This window comes from Lissotriton helveticus, chromosome 3_1 (genome assembly GCF_964261635.1).
Source record: "Lissotriton helveticus chromosome 3_1, aLisHel1.1, whole genome shotgun sequence".
NCBI classification, from domain to species: domain Eukaryota; kingdom Metazoa; phylum Chordata; class Amphibia; order Caudata; family Salamandridae; genus Lissotriton; species Lissotriton helveticus.
This window is the reverse complement of record NC_136061.1, coordinates 488,162,313-488,185,138: the sequence shown is the minus strand read 5'-3', so window position 1 is coordinate 488,185,138 and position 22,826 is coordinate 488,162,313. Positions and strand designations below refer to the sequence as shown.

At 46.4% G+C, this 22,826-nt stretch overlaps 1 protein-coding gene across 2 annotated transcripts in view; it reads left to right on the top strand.

Annotated features, from left to right (window-relative positions):
• Positions 1–7,435, top strand: part of LOC144822631 (uncharacterized) — a 205,935-nt gene extending 198,500 nt beyond the window's left edge. For both annotated transcript variants that reach the window (XM_078680372.1, XM_078680371.1), the window contains one exon: positions 6,573–7,435. In XM_078680372.1, coding sequence (XP_078536498.1) covers positions 6,573–6,636 — 64 coding nt within the window. In that variant the 3' untranslated portion in view covers positions 6,637–7,435. The remainder of the gene's footprint in view (positions 1–6,572) is intronic.
• Positions 7,436–22,826: the final 15,391 nt, after the last annotated feature.

Sequence of the window (22,826 nt, the reverse complement as noted above, 5' to 3'; positions counted from 1 at the left end):
ACTTGTGTGCCCTAAAATGAGGCCCGAGAGTGCCTCCATCTTCCCTCGGAAATTGATCGGCACACAAATTTGTTTGCTGCACAATTTCAGCAAGGAAGTCAACATCCAAAAAGAGATGCATGTAGTCAATTGGCAAAAAATTTGCCATATCGACTTTACATCCAGCGTCGTCAGTGAAAGGTCGAATTTAAGGCTGAACTACATTGGGAGGCTGCCAAGAGAGAGCTCCGTCTTTGCTTGGCGGCCGCACATTATTGCTCTCTGAGTTGCTCTAACCTGCTACTGATGTCCCGCTGCACAGACTGTGCTTGCAAAAGGACAGTACGACTGACATTGTCTCCTTCAGAATCACTGGGAGATGAGTCATCAGATGGAACAGCGCTGACTGAAAAATCACTCCTAGATTTTGCTCCATTTTTCACTCCCTCAGCTGCTGTCTTAGTATCTGCTGTCTCAGTCTCTGATCCTGCCTCAAAGCTGGACTCTTGAACCAGATTTAGGGCCTGGGCAGCATTCATCCAATGATACACCATCTCTGCTAGTGCCTAAAACCTTCCTTTAAAAACACAATCCAATGTAGAAGGAAGATAGCTTGTTGATTTTGAAGTGTAGGTGGATGTGTGCGTGTGTGATCTGTGCAACAGTGAGTAAGTCACATTACCTTTCCTTTGTGAAATCCGTAGACTCTCCAAAAACACTAAGAAAGAGAGAAGACACAGTATTACTTCACCTTGCCATCATCGCAACCTTTAGAACTGGTGGCAGCCAGTGCCACTCCCATGAACTCCAATAAATACCTGTTATTCAGTGCCAAGAGGCCTAAGGATGAACATTACAAATGCAACTATTATCTCATTGGATTCCCTCACTACCATCCAGCAAATGTGACCTCATCTCCATACCCCTCTCTCACCTGCATTTCATTTTACCCATTTTTCTCTCTGGGATTTTACCCAGAGAGATCTGTGTGTGTGTATACATATAAGAGATTTTCTCTCTACATATATGTATATATATATTCGCTGAAAAAACCAGTTGGACATTTCAGTCGTACAAAACCAGAGAAATTCCGCCATTCTAGTTAGTTCAGCTAACTTTAACTCGCGCCCCGTAATGCACTGCTGATGACGTCATATATTACATCATTCATGACATGGTCCGTGACATCACTGATGACATCATCCAGTGACTGTGTGTTTGTTTAAAGTTTAAATATGTTTCTTATATATGCCTAGGTGTATTGAAGAATGAGTGGGTGTATAAGTGTCTGGATGGAGGATTTAGTAGGTGCGTGACTGACTGTATAAGTGAGTGATACAATGTTTCTTACTGAATGCATGGGTTAGTGACTCAACTGTGTGAATATCTGTATCAGTCTGTCTGTTGTTGTATAAGCTGCTGCATGGGTTGGTCAGTAGCTACATGAGTGTCTATATGGGTTATTGATTGGTTTCCTGAGTATTTGTATGGGAGACTGATTCTGTGGGTGGGTGGGAGGTATGTGACTGCATAGACGTGCGAGTGGTTGATTCACTGGGTGTATGGGTTCAAGAGTACATGTGGAAACAGCTGTATGAGTGTGTGTATGGGTGTGTTGGTGAGTGAATGGATGTCTCATTGGTACATGTCCAAGATAACTACATATGTAAAAGGCAGTGTATGTGAGAGTTGGAGATTAGAAATGACTATACGTGAGAGTCAGTGATTGTGAGAGTGGCTGTATAGATGAGTGTGAACTTGTATCAGTGATTATATGAGAGAGTAAGTATGCATTAGTATTTGTATGAATAAGTGAGGTGGTATGTGAATAACTGTATAGGTGAGTGATTGATTCTTTGCATGACTGACCAGGTGTGTAAGTAACTCCATGGATGAGTGGCGGTGTGTGAGTGTCTATATAGGTGTATGAGTGCATATGATAGTGTTGTATTGAAGAGTGACTGCATGTATGAGTGATTGTATGGGTGAATAAGTGGATGTATGTGTAGACCTAGGAATCAGTGAGTACATATGTAGTAACTGGTATTGGTGTGTCAATGGTTTTGAAAATGGTAGTCTGTATTTTACAGTGGGTGTATCAAAGGTTATATTAGAGTGTGAGAAGGTGCATCAGCTTTTCACGTGGATGATGTAATCAGTGTTGTCTTTTGAGATGTCATCAGTGATGTCACTGACGATGTCATGAATGATGTAATATGTGACCTCATCAGCAGTGCATTGCGGGGGCGCGAGTTATAGTTAGCTGAACTAACTATAATGGCGGAATTTCTCTGGTTATGTACGAGTGAAATGTCCAACTAACTATAACGTCCCTGAAACGAATGGTTTTTTCAGTGAATTTCTAATGTTATTTAAATGAGAATTTCTAACTATAATGTGCCTGAAACCTATGTTTTTTTCAGTGAATTTCAAAGGTTTTTTAAATGCTAATTTTTAACTATAACGTCCCTGAAACCTATGATTTTTTCAGTGAATTGCAAAGGTTTTTTAAATGCTAAATTCTAACTATAACTAGCAGTCGCGTTTGCAGAGTGGTGGAGAAAGGTGAGCGTGGCCTTCAAACAACTCTTAGTAATCCCACTGTGTAGGATTTACTGGAGGTAACAGGAGGAGTAGTTAGCCCCCAACGTCAACCTTGGGGGCCAACTACCCCTTTTATTACCACCAGTAAGTCCCACACAGCAGGATTGCACCCTCCCTGCAATACTGTGCAAACGCGCCCAATAGCATGTTGTAATTTGGGGGATTAAGTCCCCTTGAATCCTGAGGGTCCCTGGGGGCCAACTAGTCCACCAGGTACCTCCAGTAAGCACCACAGGGCGGCATTGCAGAGAGGTGGTCCAATGCTACCCTCCTTTTTAGGTCTCGACCTACAGCATTGCTTAAAGAATGCTTGTTTGTCGAGATTATAGTGAGGCTTTCAAAAGTTTACCCAAACTGCTGCGGATCGGGTACAGTTCATGTGAGCCAGGCGCGTGCACATCGCCAGCCACATCGCACACCACCATTTGTCTGAGCCTCGGCATCAGACTTCAAAGGAATCCGCTTGCCCCAGCTCCCAAGCCGCTCCCCCGCCACGCAATGCTTAGAGCTTGTTAAGTAAAAGGGGTGTTTCGCTTTTGCCTCCCTCCTGATATTTTTTTTTTACATGCTCTTGATTATATCAAGTATCGTCCTAGACACAGACAGGATCCCTCACCCCCCTGCTCCTCTGTGATGCGCACGTACCAAAGATTTCTATTCCCGCGCCGGCTCCTCTGTGGTGCGCGCGCACCACTGGTTGCGATGTGGTGCAGATTACCCTTCTCACACTAAGCACTGTGGGGAAGGGGTAGACGATTGCACACCCAAAACATATGCACGAAACCATACTGGAAAGTGCTCCTTTGATCATCTGTCTTAGAGTTTTAAAAACATGGGGATTGTATCATAAAATGGCTCCTGCCTGTAAACTTGTCCCGTTTACCTTAACCAGAAGGGCTCTTTCAGTTTCCGGAAACCTTTCCCAGTCCGTTTACACAACTTCGTTTGTGTAAACGGCGGTTTAACTAGAGTCCTCGCATACATCGGGTCTCTTTGTAGGTTATTTGCAGGTCTCTCGATTAATTAACAGTGCCTGGATTGGGGTACCAGAACCTTCTCTCTTTTTGACTCCCCAGGCAGTGATTTGTTGTGGTTTGAGATGCACCTTCCGGGGCGCGGCTTGTTAATCGATCGCTCTCCCATTCGGCATCTTAACCCCCTTAGCCGCCTGTGTACAGGACGAGACCACAGTGCCACAATCTCCCCCAGGTCAGGGCTTGCTGGACACCTTGCTCCCACCTCGCCCCATGAATTGATTGCCTTGTTAACCTCTTAAGCCCCCCTCCAGTAGCACCTCACCCCTTCCCCGCAACTAACCATGACAAGTAGGCCCTTTCACACTTCTTAAGACATGCATAACACACTATAAAACACCCTCAAGGTGTGGGGGGAGGGGCGACGGGCAAATGTGGGAAAGAACAGCATTGGGACTTTCAGCTTTTATTGTGGGAACGAACACTTGATATCTGCTTACACGGGGACTGAGAAAGGAAGACGAAACATGAAAGGAAAGCGACTGGCTCACTTGTGTCTGCAACCCCGACTTCAGGATTAATCTGTCGCGATATCTCCACTGATTGGCAATTGTTTGCTTGTTTCATGTTAGTGAACATTGTGTGTCCGAAAGGAGGCATGATATTTCCTGTTCTAAAACCTCCAAGGGCTTTAGACCCTGATGTCTTCGTGAGAAATGAATGACATCACGTTAGCGTGGCCTTTGAGCACTGTAGCCACACTCAACTTCATGGAAACATAACTTAACCAGCAGACACCGTAGGAGTGCAGTGGTGTGCTGTTTCCAAGTTTTTTAGGTCTCGACTACTTTGTCGCTCTATCTGCCGCCCTCACTCTATCTGTCGCCATCACTCTATCCATCTCCCTCACTCTATCTATCTTTCGCCCTCACTCTATCTATCTATAGCCCTCGCTCTATCTATCTATCGCCCTCACTCTAGCTATCGCCCTCAGTCTATCTATCGCCTTCACTGTATCTATCACCCTCACTGTATCTATCGCCCTCACTCAATCTATCGCGCCTCACTCTATCTATCGCCCTCACTCTATCTATCGCCCTCACTCTATCTATCGCCCTCACTCTATCTATCGCCCTCACTCTATCTATCCCCCTCACTCTATCTATCGCCCTCACTTTATCTATCGCCCTCACTTTATCTATCGCCCTCACTTTATCTATCGCCCTCACTTTATCTATCGCCCTCAATCTATCTATCGCCCTCTCTATCTATCTATCGCCCTCACTTTATCTATCGCTCTCACTCTATCTATCGCCCTCACTCTATCTATCGCCCTCTCTATCTATCTATCGCCCTCGCTCTATCTATCGCCCTCGCTCTGTCTATCTATCGCCCTCGCTCTGTCTATCTATCGCCCTCACTCTATCTATTGCCCTCACTCTTATCTGTCTATCTATCGCCCTCACTCTATCTGTCTATCTATCGCACTCACTCTATGGCTATCACTCTATCTATCTATCGCCCTCCCTCTATCTATCTATCTATCGCCCTCGCTCTATCTATCGCCCTCACTCTGTCTATCTAGTGCTCTCACTCTATCTATTGCCCTCACGCTATCTATCGCCCTCACTCTATCTGTCTATCTATCGCACTCACTCTATCGCCATCACTCTATCCATCTATCTGTCGCCCTCCCTCTATCTATCTATCGCCCTCACTCTATCAATCTATCACACTCACTCTATCGCATCGCCACAGCATCACACAGGGGCGCCACAGCATCACTCAGGGGCACCACAGCATCACTCAGGGGCACCACAACATCACTATGTGCTACCACAGCATCACTGAACGCCACAGCATCGCTCTTCGCCACCACAATATCACTCAGCACCACCACAGCATCAATCTGTGCAACCATTCAACAACAACTGGTTCAAATATGTTCTCTCAATGTTTCAAGCTTTATTACAAATATCACAAAAAGATGTTAATATTTCACTTCTGTTCTTGGATTTTCGTCACATTAAAATACACTGAACATAATCTTCACAAAAGTTATTTACAAAAGTTTAAGCTATTGCCATTATAAATTACAATAGCTTTTATTTAAGTATTAATTATTTTTAAACAAATAAATTCCATTGTTATTTGTAATATCAAGACATCTAAGTCACGAAATACAACACATATTGCATTACAAATGCTATAGGTGTCAAATTTGCGAAAGTTAAAACTATTGCCATTGTAAATGACAAAGCTATTAATTTCGCTATTTTCAAAAACAACACATAACTAAAAAATATGTCATTTACAATACCAATAGCTCAAACTTTCCTAATGCGAGACCGATTGCATTGCAAATGCTTGTTATACCTTTTTACATTAACCGACCGGAGAAGACCTTGGATGAAGACACCGTCAATGGCCCGGCAATGAGCACCGTATCGTAACTTGAGACTGCCTGACCCCAAGATGGCCAACATGGTCCCTTTGGGAGTTATATCCCGTGAAAACACACAAAACCAAACTATATACAACGCGGATTGCTCATGGAGCAAGGTTTCATACGTACAGAAACTTGCTTGGACTCCGTCTTCTCGAAATAACATGTAACTAATTAATCAACATATTTTGTTTATTAATATTTGCATTATATGACATTATTAGTAAGCTGGGGAAGCTTGCATATGTTCTTTTACTAATAGTAACCAGTGTCCTAAAATGGCCGCCGAAAACGTGGGAACTCTTTTGCGCATGCGTCTGCCACAACTACGTGGTGTGACGTCTTTCGCTTCTGGTGGGAATTTCTTGCATCTGCGCACTATTGCCAAGATGGCCGCTTCATGCCTCACACATTAATGCACCTGCTACTGCTTCAACTAAACTTTGTTTGTTTAGCTTAACTATTAATGCTATAGTTAAAATAAAGTAATGGGGTTAGAGTACTGATAAGTGTCAGTGCATTCATTTATTTTTGTATTCTAATATAATTTTCTTTGACTTTATTATTAGCTCGTATTTGGGCCTGAAGGATGACATAAACTCCATATTGAAAAGGCTGCGTCTGCGCAGCTGATCCCAGAAATCCCTGAAGTCACTGTCATTGAATGGCTGTCAATACTCATCTTACCCACGATGTTCCTGGGAAATTGACCATTTGACCTCAGGAGAGGAAGAAATATTAACTGTAACAAATACAATGTATATGATTTGAAATCATTATTGCTGGGTAGAATAAAAGTGCATGGGAAAATAAATTATGGGCGGGAATTTGATCAATATAAGTCAATGAAAATCACCTTATCTTAGTATGGTGTGATGACCTCTCCTCGTCTTTCTGACCAATCAAATGAAGGGAACACACAAATTTGCAACACTGGGGGGTGGTACATTGCCCAGAAAATGGTATTACTAAGGAAGGCTTAGTTAGATGAATTGTCCGACTTGTCACAGACCTGTCGCTGACCCAACGTATACTGAAGGAGAATCAAGAACAGAGGTGCTGGCGGAACTCTCTGTCAGAAGAATCTGGGTGTGCTGAGGGCGAAATATCAACTACCCAGTCGGGGTACCAAATTGCCGTAGAGAGGGGTGTGACCCTGGCGTTGCACTAGTGGAGGTCACCTGTCCTGATCTGTACCTGATTAGTCAGGAGCCTTTCTTTGTCCCAGCCCGTGGCCAGGGTTGGTCTTCACACCATTGTAGGTAAATATAATCTATGTGGTGTGTCCTTTTGCTATTTTCCCTTTCTCACCCTTCCCAGGTACCAATGTCTAAAGGTGTTATCGTGATTTCTTGCCAACTTTATGTCTTATTAGTTATATTCTTATTTGTAAAATTTCTGGTCAATCTGTTGTGGTCCCTGACTCATCAAATTATGCATAGATAAAGTGTTTAAAACTTCTCCCGAGTCTGTGTTTATTACAAGAAAGGTAAATATATTTAATTGCTACCTATTATGTTAACTCCCTTTTCGATCCCTAGGACTTATAGCATAGATGACAAAGGTGTGATAAGTCATGGTGTACAGGTATAAGTCCTAATAAATTAAAAATTCTAATAGGCAGTAAATAAAGCAGGATTACCGGTTCAAGGTGTGAATGTTTTATGGGCCCAGGTGAGTATGATTAACTGAGCAGGTAATCCCACGCGCCTCCAATGTCCAGTAAAAACCCACAAAACCAAACTATATACAACACGGATTGCTCTTTACACACAATCAATCAATCAATCACTCACTAAAATTTGTATAGCGCGCTTCTCACCCGTAAGGGTCTCAAGGCGCCTGAGGGGGGGGGGGGGGGGGCTACTGCTCGAACAGCCAGGTCTTGAGTTGTTTCCTGAAGGCGAGATAGTCCGGGGTCTGCCGTAGGCGGGTGTGGAGGGAGTTCCATGTCTTGGCTGCCAGGTAGGAGAAGGATCTTCCTCCAATGGTGGATTTCCGGAATCGTGGGACGGCGGCGAGGGCGAGGCTGGCGGATCGGAGCTGGCAGGTGGCTGTGTAGAAGGTGAGGCGGCTGTTGAGGTACTTCGGGCCCGCGTCGTGGAGAACCTTGTGTGCGTGGGTGAGGAGTCTAAACGTGATCGTCTTGCTGACGGGGAGCCAGTGCAGGTCTTTCAGGTGTGCAGTGATGTGGCTGTGGCGAGGGATGTCCAGGATGAGTCGTGCTGAGGCGTTCTGAATGCGCTAGAGTCTTTTCTGGAGTTTGGCTGTGGTTCCAGCGTAGAGGGTGTTCCCGTAGTCCAGACAGCTGGTGACGAGGGCCTGGGTGACAGTCTTCCTGGTTTCAATGGGGATCTATCGGAGCATGCGCAGGGTGTTGAAGCAGGCGGACGAGACGGCGTTGACTTGCTTGGTCATCGTGAGGGAGGAGTTCAGGATGAAGCCCAGGTTGCGTGCGTGGTCCATTGGCATGGGTGCGGTGCCCAGGGCAGGGGGCCACCAGGAGTCGTCCCAGGCAGAAGGAGATGGTCCGAGGATGAGGACTTCCGTCTTGTCTGAGTTCAGTTTCAAACGGCTGATCTTCATCCATTCTGCGACGTCTTTCATTCCTTCCTGGAGGCTGGCTTTGGCGGTGGCGGGGTCCTTGGTGAGGGAGAGGATCAGCTGGGTGTCGTCAGTGTAGGAGATGATGTTGAGGTTGTGTTGGCGAGCGATGGCTGCGAGAGGGCTCATGTAGACGTTGAAGAGGGTGGGGCTGAGTGAGGATCCTTGCGGAACGCCGCAGATGACTTCGGTGGCCGCAGATCGGAACGGGGGGAGGCAGACTCTCTGGGTTCTTCCTGCGAATATCCTGAACTGCAAACAACGCACCTTTAATCCTACGGTGATTCTGTATGCATCCAGATAAAGTACCACCACCACCACTCAATTGCTGGATTGGCCTGACCATGTGATATCCGCCACCTGGTAACTCCCAACCACTCTAAGTTACGCGAGTGACCCCCGGTCCGTCCAAATGATGCGGGCCTCTTCTCAGGCCACCGACACACCCCCCTCCCTTGACCCACGGGGCTTTACCCATCAAAGGAATGCCAACCTGTCCCACAAATCTCTGCCCTAGGGTTTAGTCTGGTCTCAATATGGCCGCCCTCGGACATCCAGGGAGCTCACTCGGAGCCTGAAACTGAGCAACAGATATCCAGAGAACTGATGTCAAGGAGCGTCACTTGTGAAGCCCAATATAAGCCCACCTTAGAAACTATCCCTAAATTACAAAGGCTGTCACGGCAATAAAGAAAATCCACAGGCCTCAGAGTGCAACGGTTGCCACGACACTGAAGAAAATTCTCAGGCCCGAAAACAAAAGTCTGTAGCTCACGGCGCCTCTAATGCCCACACTTAGCCAGTCCAAGACCTGGACCAACTTCCAAACTTCTCCTGAAGACAGAACCCTTGGGGGTGAGAGAAGGCTAAAAGGCTGCACAACAGGTCAATTAAGCCCTACCTCCCCGACCTTACTTAAGGTGGCAAACCACTGCCTCCTCCCGCTGAAGCGCCCAGTGACTCAACCTCCCTCTGAGCTCCCCCACCTTACTTAAGGCGGAAAACAACAGCCTCCTCCCGCTGAAGTGCCCAGCAACTCAACCTCCCTCTGAGCTCGGTGGTGAGTTATCAAGACTGCTCTCTATCCCAACCAGACCTCAAAAGACCACTCTATCCCAACCAGACATCAAAAGGACAGTCCCCCTCACATTACAGGCGGTTTACAGTAGACCAGTGTCCCCCACTCACTACCACGCTGACCCCCGGCACCCCAGGCCAGAGCAACGGCGCTCACAGAGACTCGATACCACCATCTCCACACCGAGGGAAACTTCCATCCATTGACCTTCGGCCCCTTTAGTATCGAAGAACCTCCCTCGCCTTCTACTCCCTCCGCAAGACTCGCATCCCCTAGAGGTCAGCCCCTAACCAGCGTGAATCTCTGCAAGACTCACAGCCCCTAGAAGCCAACCCCAACCAACGCGAATCCCTCACCATATCAGATTCACGGTCCGCCCTGAAGGAATCGCAACAATGTCACTGAGCATGCCAATTTTTACCGATCCCCCCATATCGACCCACTTATACCTCATGGTGTAAACTCTTTTGGGATCAGTTTCCCCTCCAACCTCTCCCTTGAAGCGAAAAAGAAACCTCAAACACAGACTGATTATACAGCATCCAGAAACACTATTCGCGGACACTTATCACTGCTCCTCCAAAGGGCATATAAAGATGGATGTCATCTTTCACACAGAAAGACCTGATAACTGGAACGCCACGTTCAGAACGCAACTTCACATCTCCAAAACTACGATCCTTCCACATAGCTGCAAACTGACGACCTCGACCAACAACCGCTTGGCACGAACCAGGAACACGTTTGTGTCCATCTACTCGAATGACACAGTCCTGATACAGACTAACAATGAGAACCTAGAGGTCTTCGACTCCCTTTTCCCCTCTCTCCGAAACGCCCTCTTACACTTGCTTCGCCCTTCCCGGAACCACTACTTACCCCTGGTCAACATGTCCATCCCCTCTCAAGTCACAACCCGCACCTCCACTCCATGTATCACGATCTCCAACTCCCCGGCGATCGTCACCTTCAGCCTCCCACCCCAAACCCACCCCCTCCAACAACATAAAGGCCCTGTCCTGCCAGCTCTGAACACTAACTACACTACCCCACCCGTAGGCATCAAGAGGATGAAACCACTACACGACCCACTGACCCACTGCACACCTTACCCAAGGTCCTTAACAGAGGCAACATGGACAACACTAGCAGCAAAAGGCCCCAGAACATAGATACACCCGCAACCTCATGGGACGACCCTACGCACAACTCTCTCACCCCGCCCCGGAAAACGGCACAGCGTGTCGCCCTACTAGAAAGCCAGCTAGAAACAATATTCTTGGGACTAAGCGAAATCTTAACCAACCTAGACAAGGCCCGAAAGCGCATGCAATCCCACCCCAGGGCCCCCACTGTGAACAGCTCACACCAACCAAAGCGCCCTATCGGGTCCGTATCCAACCTCATGACACGGATACAGAGACCCTTATGTTCTGTTTCAGAAAACCCGACACAGAGACCCACGAGAACAAAAGCTGCAATGTCCTTAGAAGAAGCGGCTGATCTAGCTTCAACGTACGACTCTCTCCACAAAGCCATCCCAAAATCCAAGATCCAAGTGATCACGGGTGTCAGGAGAGATCACACCCTCCCTAAAATCCCAAGACCCCCGTCCTTCCTCACCCCCATCCCTAGGGCCCCCTGGGTATTAACCTCAGTAAAGAAGAGTCTTCCACCAACTGCATGCTTGTAAACTGCAGATCAGCCTCCAGGCATGCAACTGAACTAGCAGAAGCCATCCTCTCTCATGACATATATTTTCTTTTGAGAGTTTTATATAGCGCTGGCTAGACCCAGGAGGTATCAGAGCGCTTTACATTAGAAGCTAATATGAGGCAAACAATGGCATACATGAAGATAAAAAGAAAATGAAACAACAAGTAATGTATACAAATCAAGAATAAATAAATGTGGAGAAAGCTAAACACAACCAGTGGTTAGGAAGATGATGTTGGAAGAAGGACAAATAGTTACCAAACAAATAAATAACATGATGATTTGGAGAGACTGGTGCATGTCGCAGGTTATTGCCCTCAATATTAAATTGGCCAAACATGTCATACCAATAGATAAAAGAATAGTGAAAACAATCTGTGAGATATACACATAAAATAGATTAACAGGGGCAAGAGCTGTACAAATTAAATAGTTTGTAGGAGGATGTACAGGAAAAGGAAAAATATTACTGACACATAGGAAAAATTGTGAGATTGGAGATTGAGTGCAGGTTCCAAGTTATGATCCCCAATAATAATTGAGGAGGTGCATTTTAGGTAGTTTTTGAAGCTGAAATAGTTGGGGTTACAGCGCATGCTTTTTGGGAGGGCATTCCAGATAATAGGGGCATTTCCAGAGAAGGAGCGTGAATGTGTGGATTTAATTTTATGCAGTGGTGGGATAAGAAGGAGGGTGTTGGTGCTTCTCAGAGGTCGTGTCCCATTCATCACGGAGACTTGGCTAAATGAGCTCTCCTCACTAAGCTTAGATATGCATGTGCCCCCAGGCTTTACCATTATTAATAAAGACAGAAAAATCAACGAGGTGGAGGTGTAGATACCATACACAAGGACAACATCGCCCTCGTGGAAATAGACACCTTCAAGTACAGCACCTTTGAATGTCTGACCACCAACATCAAGACAATAGACCAATACTCTGCCATCTTCTCTATCACCCCCCCAGGCAACAACTCCGCATTTGGGGAACACTTCTCCGACTTGATTGCCCACTGCTCGGAGACTCTAGCAATGTAATACTTGGTGACCTAAACAATACGCTGAAATGAAGAGAACAACTCACTAATTCAAACCCTTAACAATCTTCTACGGATAACAACCTATCCCAACACTGCTCAGAGGAAACACATAATAAAGGAACAACCTTAGATGCCATTATCGCTCAACAAGACACAGTTACGATCCACCACATCCTCCCTGTGGACTGGTTGGACCACCACATCATCTTATTCCACATCAACCAAAGAGTGATATCTCAGCCACCCGGGCAAGACGCCCCAAATGGGCAAGAAACGTAACCCAGATTCCCCTTGCCGTCCTAGAAGAAAGGATAAGCTTGCTCCTCCCCAGTCCCAATGAGCTCCTCACCACAACTGAACCCACCTCGCTCTACAACTCAAACATGGTGGACATGCTTGATCAACTAGCTCCTCTGAAACTACAAAAAAGCAGGGTCACTCCTTCCAGATCATGGTTTAACTCTGACATTAACTCTGAAAGGAGAAAACTAAGAGCCGCAGAAAGATGCTGGAGGAACAATCCTACCGTTCTCCTCCGCTAACAACTCAGAACAGTTCACAGGAAGAACAACAATCACATCAAGAACAAAAAAAATGTTTTTCCGCACGGCACTAAACAGCGCTAAAAACAGACCCGGGAAGCTCTTTAACGTCAATCAGGCAACAAACCTCCATGCCTGTTGCGTCCTCAATGCTGGCTTCCAAAGAACTTTGACAACTTTGCCAATTTCTTTAATGACAAAATCAACAAGATCGAGCTCTCACTGGTCACCAACAACACCTCCCCTACCAATAGAAGTCCCTCTGGGGCGTGTGACATTGCACCCAACCCTCCCACCAAATCCTGGCCACTCTTCTGCTCCATTCAGGAATCAGAGATAGTCAAATTGATCTCAATCTCCAATCCCTCATCTCACGTCCAAGATCCTTTACGCCCCCCCCAACGGACCAAAAGGCTGAAACTCTCCCTAGCACCGCTCTGGTGCAAGATCATAAACAGCTCCCTGAAAAGCAAAATCGTTCCTGACAGCCTTAAAGTTGGAAAAAGTCGCACCATTACTGAAAAAACGCGATCTTTGGCTACCGCCTTCAGTTTTGTCCTGCTGGGTGAACCAGAGCTTCAAAAAACCTACAAGTCCAAAGGTAGAAATTGGCTGTGTTCAACGACGATCAGCTCTTCTTCGACAGCGGCGACTTACTCTGGAAATCCAGCTGCTCCCGCTATGAGCTTTCCCCGCTTTCATCAATCGCTTCACTGAGACCTCTTCCAACGTCTCCCCATCGTCGACGTCTTGTCTTCGGATACAGCCTGGTGCCTTGCCCTGCTGGGACTCTCCCTTCTCAAGAAGTTATCTGAGGGCAGGCCAAATCCTTCCCTTGTATTCGGCCGTTGCTCCATAGTGGTTTGACCCAGTCTTACGCAAGCACATACACATGGTTGACGCTTCTATCTTTTAGACACTATTCTTCACTAAAAAAATGTTTAAAATATAACTAGGAGGGGGGAGGCTGCCTAAAACGTGCCAGAAGCAAAGGCGGCGGCATGTGATGAGGTCGAGGAACTGGAGGATGATATGTTTTAAAAAATATATATATAAAGATTTGGTACCATCCCACGTCCCTACCATCAGCCCCCCACCTGCGAACCCACCCACCCATTTTGCTGGCTGCAACTGTCTAGTTGGGAGTTTGGCCTGTGAAAATCTCAACAATATTGTGCCTAGTGTGACATTAATTTTCCCCTAAAATATGCGGCGTACGCTTGGCTGGAAGGACGGTGATGGTGCATTTGAAGGCAGACAAAGGTGTAAGTTGTGCCTGACTGTGAGTAGCTTGCAAGGCAGCGCATGAAGGTGGTAGGGGGACGTTTCAACTTCAGGGAGAACGAGCTGGCAGGAGACAAGATAACCGATGTGAAGGGAATAAAAAATTGGCTAGCATTCGCGTCAAGAATTTTCAATTCTATTAAGGACACGGAGGCGAGGATTATGCTTTAGGCTTTCTCATCCTATTTTATTGCCACTCACAGCAGCCAATCAAAACTTTGTATGCAAAAACACTACACTTCCCATGATGCTTTGGCATATGTCACTTCCTATATGCCCCTATAAGAGCTACCACCATAACCATTATGTGAGCCTCTTTCTTTGCTCGAACTTTTTAAGTCCCAAGAATAATACCAGTCCAAACAAAATCCTCCAACATGGAAGAACAAACTGGAAAGTTAACATCTTCTTAACAAGAAAAACATACAGGTGGGTAAACATTACAGTATTGTAATATAACCAGGTGGGATAATCCTCGCCTCTGTGTCCTTAATAGAATTGAAATTTCTTGGCGCAAATGCTAGCTAATTTTTTATTCTATTACAGGACCGGAGGCTTCAGATTATGCTAGTTTAACGCTTATCAAATACAACTAATGCTAAATCACCCACCGGTTTATAGTAAGACTGTTAAAAAGTCGATTCAGAAGACCAGTCAGCAGATTGCAAGATATCTTGAACAGCAGAACCCAACATGAATGTCTTAGATGCCATAGCTCCACCCACAGAATGCGCTCCATAGACTTGGGTATCAATACATGCTTCTTGCATGACAGATTTTAACCATCTGGCAATAGTAGCCGCAGACACTGGCTTATAAGGTTCCTGCAGTGCAATTAACAATTTGGCCACACCATCAGGTCGTATAGATCTAGTACATTCTTTATAAGCCTTTAGACCTTGAACTACACTAAGCTTTGCCTTACCAAGAAAAGCATGGTACTCAACACTTCTTGACAAAGTCTTAGTTCTGGCTGTAATGTTAACTGCATGCGCGCTAGCGGTTTTCCCGCTGCGCGCTGCGATTCGCAAAAACCCTCGTTACGTGACAAGGTCAGCTCGTCACACGCGCAGCGCAGGTAACGCCCATGACGAGCTGACATTGTCACGCGCGTCGAAGGGGTTAAAGGAAACTCCTTCCGGAGTAAATACTCTACCTGTAAGATCCAGGGCCTTCACATTGGAGGACCGCTGACAGGCAGATAGGCATAAAAGCATAGCTAACTTATACTATAGTTGTTTCCGTGTCAACAAGTCATTATCTGGCCAGTTGTCAAATAAGGAAAGAACTAGAGAAACATCCCACAGAGAGGAATACTTTGGTTTAGGTGGATTCGCTACCCTAATACATTTTAATAACTTACAAATTACCGGATGCATACCTATTGGCTTGCCGTCCATCTGGGAATGGCCTGCTGAAATGGCAGATCGAAAGTTGTTAACCGAACGATACGCCAGACCCTCTGATGGTTTTTCAGACAGAAAATTTACAACATGTGGTAGCCCAGCCCCCACGGGATCCACGTGATGTTCCACGCACCAATGAATATTGTTAACCAGGGTTGTGACTTCCACATGGTGGTTAACAAAATTACTTCTGCCAGTTGGCGAGATAGTTCGGTGGTCACCCTGAGAATCAATATGAAAGAGAAAAAAAACATAATTCAGGCCCTTGGACCAGTCCTACGAAAATGCATCCGTCGCTGGAGCTAACAGATCTGGTCTCCAGCTGAAGAACTTCTCCAACTGTCGATTCAGTCTGGAAGCAAATAGGTCGATTTGGAGTTGCCAATCGCTGTAATCCTTGACATGCCTGGAATTCCAGTCCGCTACTACATTCGGCTGCCCTGGGATATATTTGGAAATTACCGATATCTGATTATTTAGGCAGTAATGCCAGAAGTCCTTCGCTATTTCTGCCAGCAGAGAGGACCTCATGCCTCCCAATTTGTTGATGTACCTCACCGCCGAGACGTTATCCATCCGAAGTAGGATGCAACATGAGTCGTCTGGGCGACAGCATCCGGATCGCGAATGATCCCTCTAAGAGTTCCTGGCAGTTGATAAGAAGATCGAGTTCGCGCAGGGACCTTCGCCCTCCTGTGGATAGATCTCCCCAACACGCTCCCCAGCCCCAACGGCTGGCGTCGGATTCCATAACTACTTCTGGCTGAGAGCTGAAAATGGCCCTGCCACGTGACTTAACCACCACTGCATCTCTTCCCTTGCTTCCTGAGAGAGGGGAACAACGTCCGTGTAGGAATGACCCTTCTGAAGGTGTCGTATCTTTAACCTCTGATGGATCATGAAGAGGACCCGGGAAGATTGTTGTATGGAGGATGCCAGAAGACCCACGTTCCTGACAATTACTCTGAGTGAGACTGTCTGTTTGGATAACAGCGCAGTGAGCTCCTTTCTGATGAGGTTCAGTTTGGAGCGAGGGAGACTGAATTGTGTGGTTGGAGAATCTATGACGAACCCTAGAAAGTCCACAGTTTGCAAGGGAGCAACAGCTGATTTGGATTCGTTGATCACGAATCCTAGGTTTTGCAAAGTAGCTATGGTCATTTGCAAATGTTGAACAGCTAATGTCGGAGATTGTGCCATGATGAGTATTTTGTCTAGATAAACTATCATGCGAATACCTTGCTCTTGTAGGTGAGCTATCACCGGTTTCATCACCTTGGTGAAGCACCATGGTGCTGAGAAGACCCCGAAAGGAAGGACCAAGTACTCGAACCACCTGTTCCGCCATTGGAATTGGAGGAAACGGTGGTGAGGAGGAAAAATAGGTATTGACAGAGAAGCGTCCTTCGGGTCCAGCCTGACCATCCAGTCTCCTTCTTTGAGAAGATCCGCCAAAAGATGGATGCCCTCCATCTTGAAATGTTTGTAAGTCATAAACTGATTGAACTCCTTCGAATTCAAAACTAACCTATGACCGCCGCCCTTCTTCTGCACTAAGAATGCACTACGCTATTGCGTGTTTCTGCAGCAAATCTTCTAGTTCGGAATCGATAAACTCACATTGTGAGGAGGAGTGTGGAGGAGTGTGGCTCGCTGATTAGAGCGGCAGACCCTGGTGCAGAGGTCTGGCCCGGGACCAGGGTTCAATTCCCGACGCGGCAGGGTCCCGAGCCCAAAATGTCCACGGACTCGATAATTCTCACCTCGGTGCCTATTCTAATCATGGGGTCCCACGCTGCAACTCTGGGCAATAGTTGCTTAATCTCCACTACGGCGGCCCACCCACTGCGGGATGCCTGGCTTTCACCCTGGGGATACCCAGTAGGGGTTATCTCACAGGGAAAAGCCAGGACGGGTTCCCAAGGCAAGCGCCTTGATGCCTTTGGGTGATACGTGCGCTATATAAGTCGCAATACATTTACATTCTAGTTGGGGGAAAAAGCTGTCTGGGTCATTTGTCCTGATAGGGAGTCTGATAGAAATCTTAGTGAAACCCCTGAATTGTCTGCAAAATCCATGCATCCTGAGAAATTCAAAACCAATTATGATAGAAAAATTGAGTTCGACCCCCCCAAGGGTATTAGAAAACTGTTGGGGGCACTTACCTGCAGAGCCTGGGGCTTGGAAGCCTCCACGGTGGTCGCCTCTGTGGAAACGGCTCCGGTTGAAGCGTTGTATGGTGGGGTAGAAGGTTCCTCCATGAGTGGAATCCCACTCTCCACGGCCCCTTCCACAGTCTCCTCGTTGAGGACCTTGGGAGAACTGACGGCCTGGCGAGCGTCCTCTCCCTCGCCCGGCCTGTCGAAAAAGGCCAGCCTGAAAGACTCGTTTGATGCCAGACTGGGCCTTATCCAGCGTTGTGAACGTGCCCACGTACTTAGAGACATCCTTGACAAAGCGTTCTCCGAAGAGATTGCCTTCAGCCAGGTGCCCCGGTTCCGCTGCCGCCAATTCACTGAGGTTGGAGTCCTTTCGCATGAGGGGCGACATGCGGCGTTCAGTAGATAAGGCGCAATTCGCTTTGCCTAGTAGACATCTGGCCCGCTGGGTCCACCCTGTCAGTACATCTGGGTCCACCGCAGTGCCCAACCCTTGCGGCTCCAGGGCCATTTCTAGAATCTTAACGAGAGGGTCAGCCACATCCAGGAGTTTGTCCTGACAGCCTCGCCAGGCCCGATCAATACCTTTCTTTGGGTCTTTAGCGAGCTTCTGGAGGAAGGTAAGTAGACTTGCATCTATGTCTGGGGTCTCCGCAACTTTGTCCGGAATATCTGGCCTGGGGCATTCAGAACGTAACTTATTACGCACTTCCTTGTCAAAATTCCATCTGAGGTTATCATGCAAGTACGCTGCAACTTCAGGTGCAGGAGCCCAGTCCGAAGACCTCGGAATGACTATGTCTGCAGGGTTGAAGATGAATGGAGTAGTCATAGTTTGAGATAGGTTTTGCTCCACGTGCTTAGTCTTCCTAGCTTTCATTTTCGGGGGAGCCTCATCAGTGGTGTCAGTCCCTGTGGTATCAGTGTCTGTGTCTGTATTAGTGTCAGGACGTTTGGTCTTACCAGAAGGAAGCAAAGAAGAGAGAGCGTCAGCATGGGGCCAAGACTTGGATGTGGTGTCATTAGCTGGTTCAACAGGGGTATTAAAGCAGTTCTGTTTGGCAAATCGCTCTAGCTGTTTAGTTATCAGCTTCAACGCAGCAGCCAGTGCCTGCTGCACAATCCCAGGGACTGCCTTCTCCATGGCCTTATTCACAGACTCCTGTACAGTAGCGTCCAGCGCCTGCACAATATTATCTACTAGGGAATGGGCAGTCACTTCCTCATCATATAGATTATCATCCTCATAGATGACCCAGTCCTCCATGGTAGAGTAGAATTATAAATGTAATGGTCAGAAGAGGAGTAAGGGGGGAGCCAACCCATAGCACACACACCAAAGTACCTAGCTCCTCAGCCAAAGCTGTATAAATATTCTTGCAGCCCACAGGGCGTAGGGAGAGCCAAGAGTACAAAATATCAAGGGAGTTGTGCAAATTCCAAGGCCAGATCGCTATTTCAGCCACCTCAGGCGTAGACAGGGTCTCTTGTCTGAAGAACTCCGAACAAAATGAGCTCCGGAGTGATTTTGGGGGCGAAAACGTTGTGCGTAGCCCAATTCTTCCAAAAACTCGCCCAATTGGGCTACGCACGATGATCAGTGCAGAAACTCTCAGAAAACACACACTGGCTATGAGGGAAAGCCTGTAGCATTCATAAATGAGGTAATTCACTGCCAATGCAGCGCTGTACATTTTTACATACTAAGGCATCACATAAAAGCTCGATTGGGCCACCCGCATAGCGCAATTCACCTCTGCAGCGCGGGAGTCCTACACAATGTTTCAGAGGATGGAAAAAATAGCACGCTGCAAGCCCTATCCGTAAAGGGCTAAGGATCAGCAGTGCGATCACGCGTATGCGAATCGAGTGTCAGAGCTAATTACCGCGGCACAGCTGAATCTAAAAGTATGAAATGCCTGAATCCTTTAGCGCGTGACGCGCATCTTACACATTGCAAATAAATGAATCATAATGTCAGCGCATGCAGTAAATATCATTTGTCTCATAAGCATAGGAAAATTTTGTGGGGCACTTAACTTCCTGCGTGAGCAGCAAAGAAAGAGGCTCACGTCGACGCTGCTGTCTTGTTTTCGTCTGTCAGATTCCTTCTGACAGTGGTGAGTTTTTGGATACCGAGGCAGTAGCCTCATTACTCCACAATCATTTTGAATTTTTTAGTCGCTGTTTAGGTTGTCTTATTGATGTGTGACGCTTTGTCACAGTTGAGGTTGCATCACATGGTCATCTCAGTGATGGGCCGCGGGTAGCGGTATGGTGGCTCTTATAGGGTCATACAGGAAGTGACACACACCAAAGCATCATGGGATGTGTAGTGTTTTTGCATACAAAAATGTTTTAATTGGCTGCTGTGAGTGGCAATAAAATAGAAAGCATAAAGCATAATCCAAAGCCTCCGGTTCTGTAATAGAATACAAAACAGTAAGAGGGAGGTTTTCCGCTGAAAGGGTGCTCTGATGTAAAAACATTGTACTTACAAAGCTGTGCATTTCTTTATTACGGAGTGCTGGACTAGTGTTCTGGATCTGCTTGCTTCACTTCCTTTTCATACTGGCCTCTGTGGTTGGTTGGGATACAGTCATGGAGCTCCATACTGAAGCAGTTTCGAAGGAAGCTGTATCGCCTTCATTCGGAATGTATTCTTATACTTGCTTAAACGTTCTGGCTTGAAAAACAAATGTTATGTTTTTGGTCTGGGCTGGTATAGTGACCGGGGCATGATTGAAAGTTGTCTGTTAGTATTTTTATTATAAATAATCTTTTACGCCACTTGTCTTCATCCCCACTGTTTACACAAGATCCAATCATCACTCTCTAGGGAATGCTGCCGAACATACATATTTTCGTTTCCCTTTGTTTGAAGTGACAATTTTTACATAATCGTGTTGCTGAGGTTTCAGGGGCCGACCCCCTGGCAGCTCTGGGTGGTTCTGACAAGGAAGCTCAGTGTTAACTCACTGTAGTGAAGGCACGGAGGGTGCCATGAACCCTTATAAGAGGGTGACAAGACTTCGAGAAGGCTTATCTTGATAATGAAGGAGCCTTAGGACACAGTACGGGTGTCACCGTTAATTTGGCCCCTTCTGAAACTCAATTTTGCATAGGGGGTCGCAATTATAATTGTGTCGGAGTTTAACACACCCGTTTATTACAGGGTGCAAAAAAGTCCGTCCACCGGAGTTAAATTAAATTGAATGCACAAAAAATCCTGGAAAATAATGAGTGTGTAAGCATCAAAATTTGCACATTATGCTCCGTTTGGACCTGCTAACACTGAATCGGATATAATGATCGGATCCCCCACCGGACCGCTAGTAATGAGGGCTAGAGCGAATTGCATTTCAGTATGCAGTAACAGCTCAGAGACTACATCAACTTTTTCCAGCAGTCTCGCATAAAGAAGTCTCTTGTTTTGAAGTGAAACCACATCACAAATAAAGCCCTAGACATTTGCGCTTTGATAAACATACTGCATGCGTTTGTATTTCTGTTATACCGCACTACCTTATGCTCGTTACTTTATACAGCCCTTATGCAGTACTACTTCATAAAAATCAAAGTTCCTAAAGCGTGAATAAGTCCAGTGTCCGTATTCTTGGCATGTGAAGCATCTAGTCACACCCAGGAGGTGAATGAAATCAGAGGCTTGTAGTGCAGCCACCTCCTGGTTTAAGGGATGTTATCCCACATCTGCACTGGTGGGTGACCTGGCCTGACCACCGGAGGTGGCTGCACAAAGAGGAAAGGTACTGAGGTAGGTAAGCCAGGAAATGCACAGGGAGAGATGAGCCAGGAATTTGCCAAAGCATTGTTTGGAAGTTAGATGTCTCTGCTCATACCAAACACGTAGCCTTATTTTGCTACCAAATATGAAGGAACTGAGAGTGAGCCCAACTTAAGTAATTTCTTGGCAATTGTAACCTACACAGCATGGTCACATAATGGCTCTACTTTAGCTTCTATTCAAGGTGACGAAAATCTATTTAACAACATTAGAGTGAAAATGGACCTAATCAGCTTGCTTTCCAAGTTTCAACAGTGGTCGAAGTGCAATCTCCTTTGCTATTCAATGGAGAGAAAGTCTGTTATGAATCTATCCATTGTCCTAGTCTTCTCTGCTTTTAAGCGTGTTATCCTCTCCTGTTTTCTTCTGATTGGCCGACTTACCCCAATACCCTCCCTCAGAGGAGCACAGACCTTGGTTTGCTGGAATCTTTTGGCAGTGTTGGAGAGGGATGCCTCGCTGTCACTGATTGACTTTTATGGCTCGGCGTTGTGTGTTGCAATCATGGAACAGCTGGGGTCGATGTTTGTGGTATGTTTGCAAGAGAAACACCGTTTTTGGCTTCAATCTACCACTTCAGTATACTCCCACCCCCCAAACATGCCAGTGCATCTGCATTATCCAGCTTTTGTCATTGATTTGAATGAGGCAGTTGTTTATATAGCGCCTAATAGTGCGGTTAGTCCTGCTTCTAGGTGGCACTAGTTAGGCAAATGGTTAACTGAAGCACAGGGCAGTGGCGTAGCCAGCATCATAACTTGAGTCTGTTGGTACCACAGTGGAACACTGTTGCACTGAGCATGTTTACACCTCTAGTTAGCTGCCTTAATAGTGATGCACCGGTCATGGCTTCCATCTTGTAATGGTATTGTTTTACAGTGGTGTGTGTGCTCAACCTGTGTCCAACGCTGAGAAGCCCTGTCTGCATGTATGGTCAGCGCCTCAACGCACTGCACAAACACATATTGTTGATGTGTGAGTAGTATATTGCAGTTCTCGACTCATTTGTTGACTTGCATAAGAGGTGTCTGAAGGAAATACAGATATATTTGAGAGCCTTGGAGTGAGAAATTGCTACATTTCCTAAGCGCTAGTGTCCAAGTAAATTCATCACCTTATCAATCATGGTATTGTACATGTCACTTTATGGTTATATCTAGTATGATTAAGAATAGTTATGCTACTGCGGT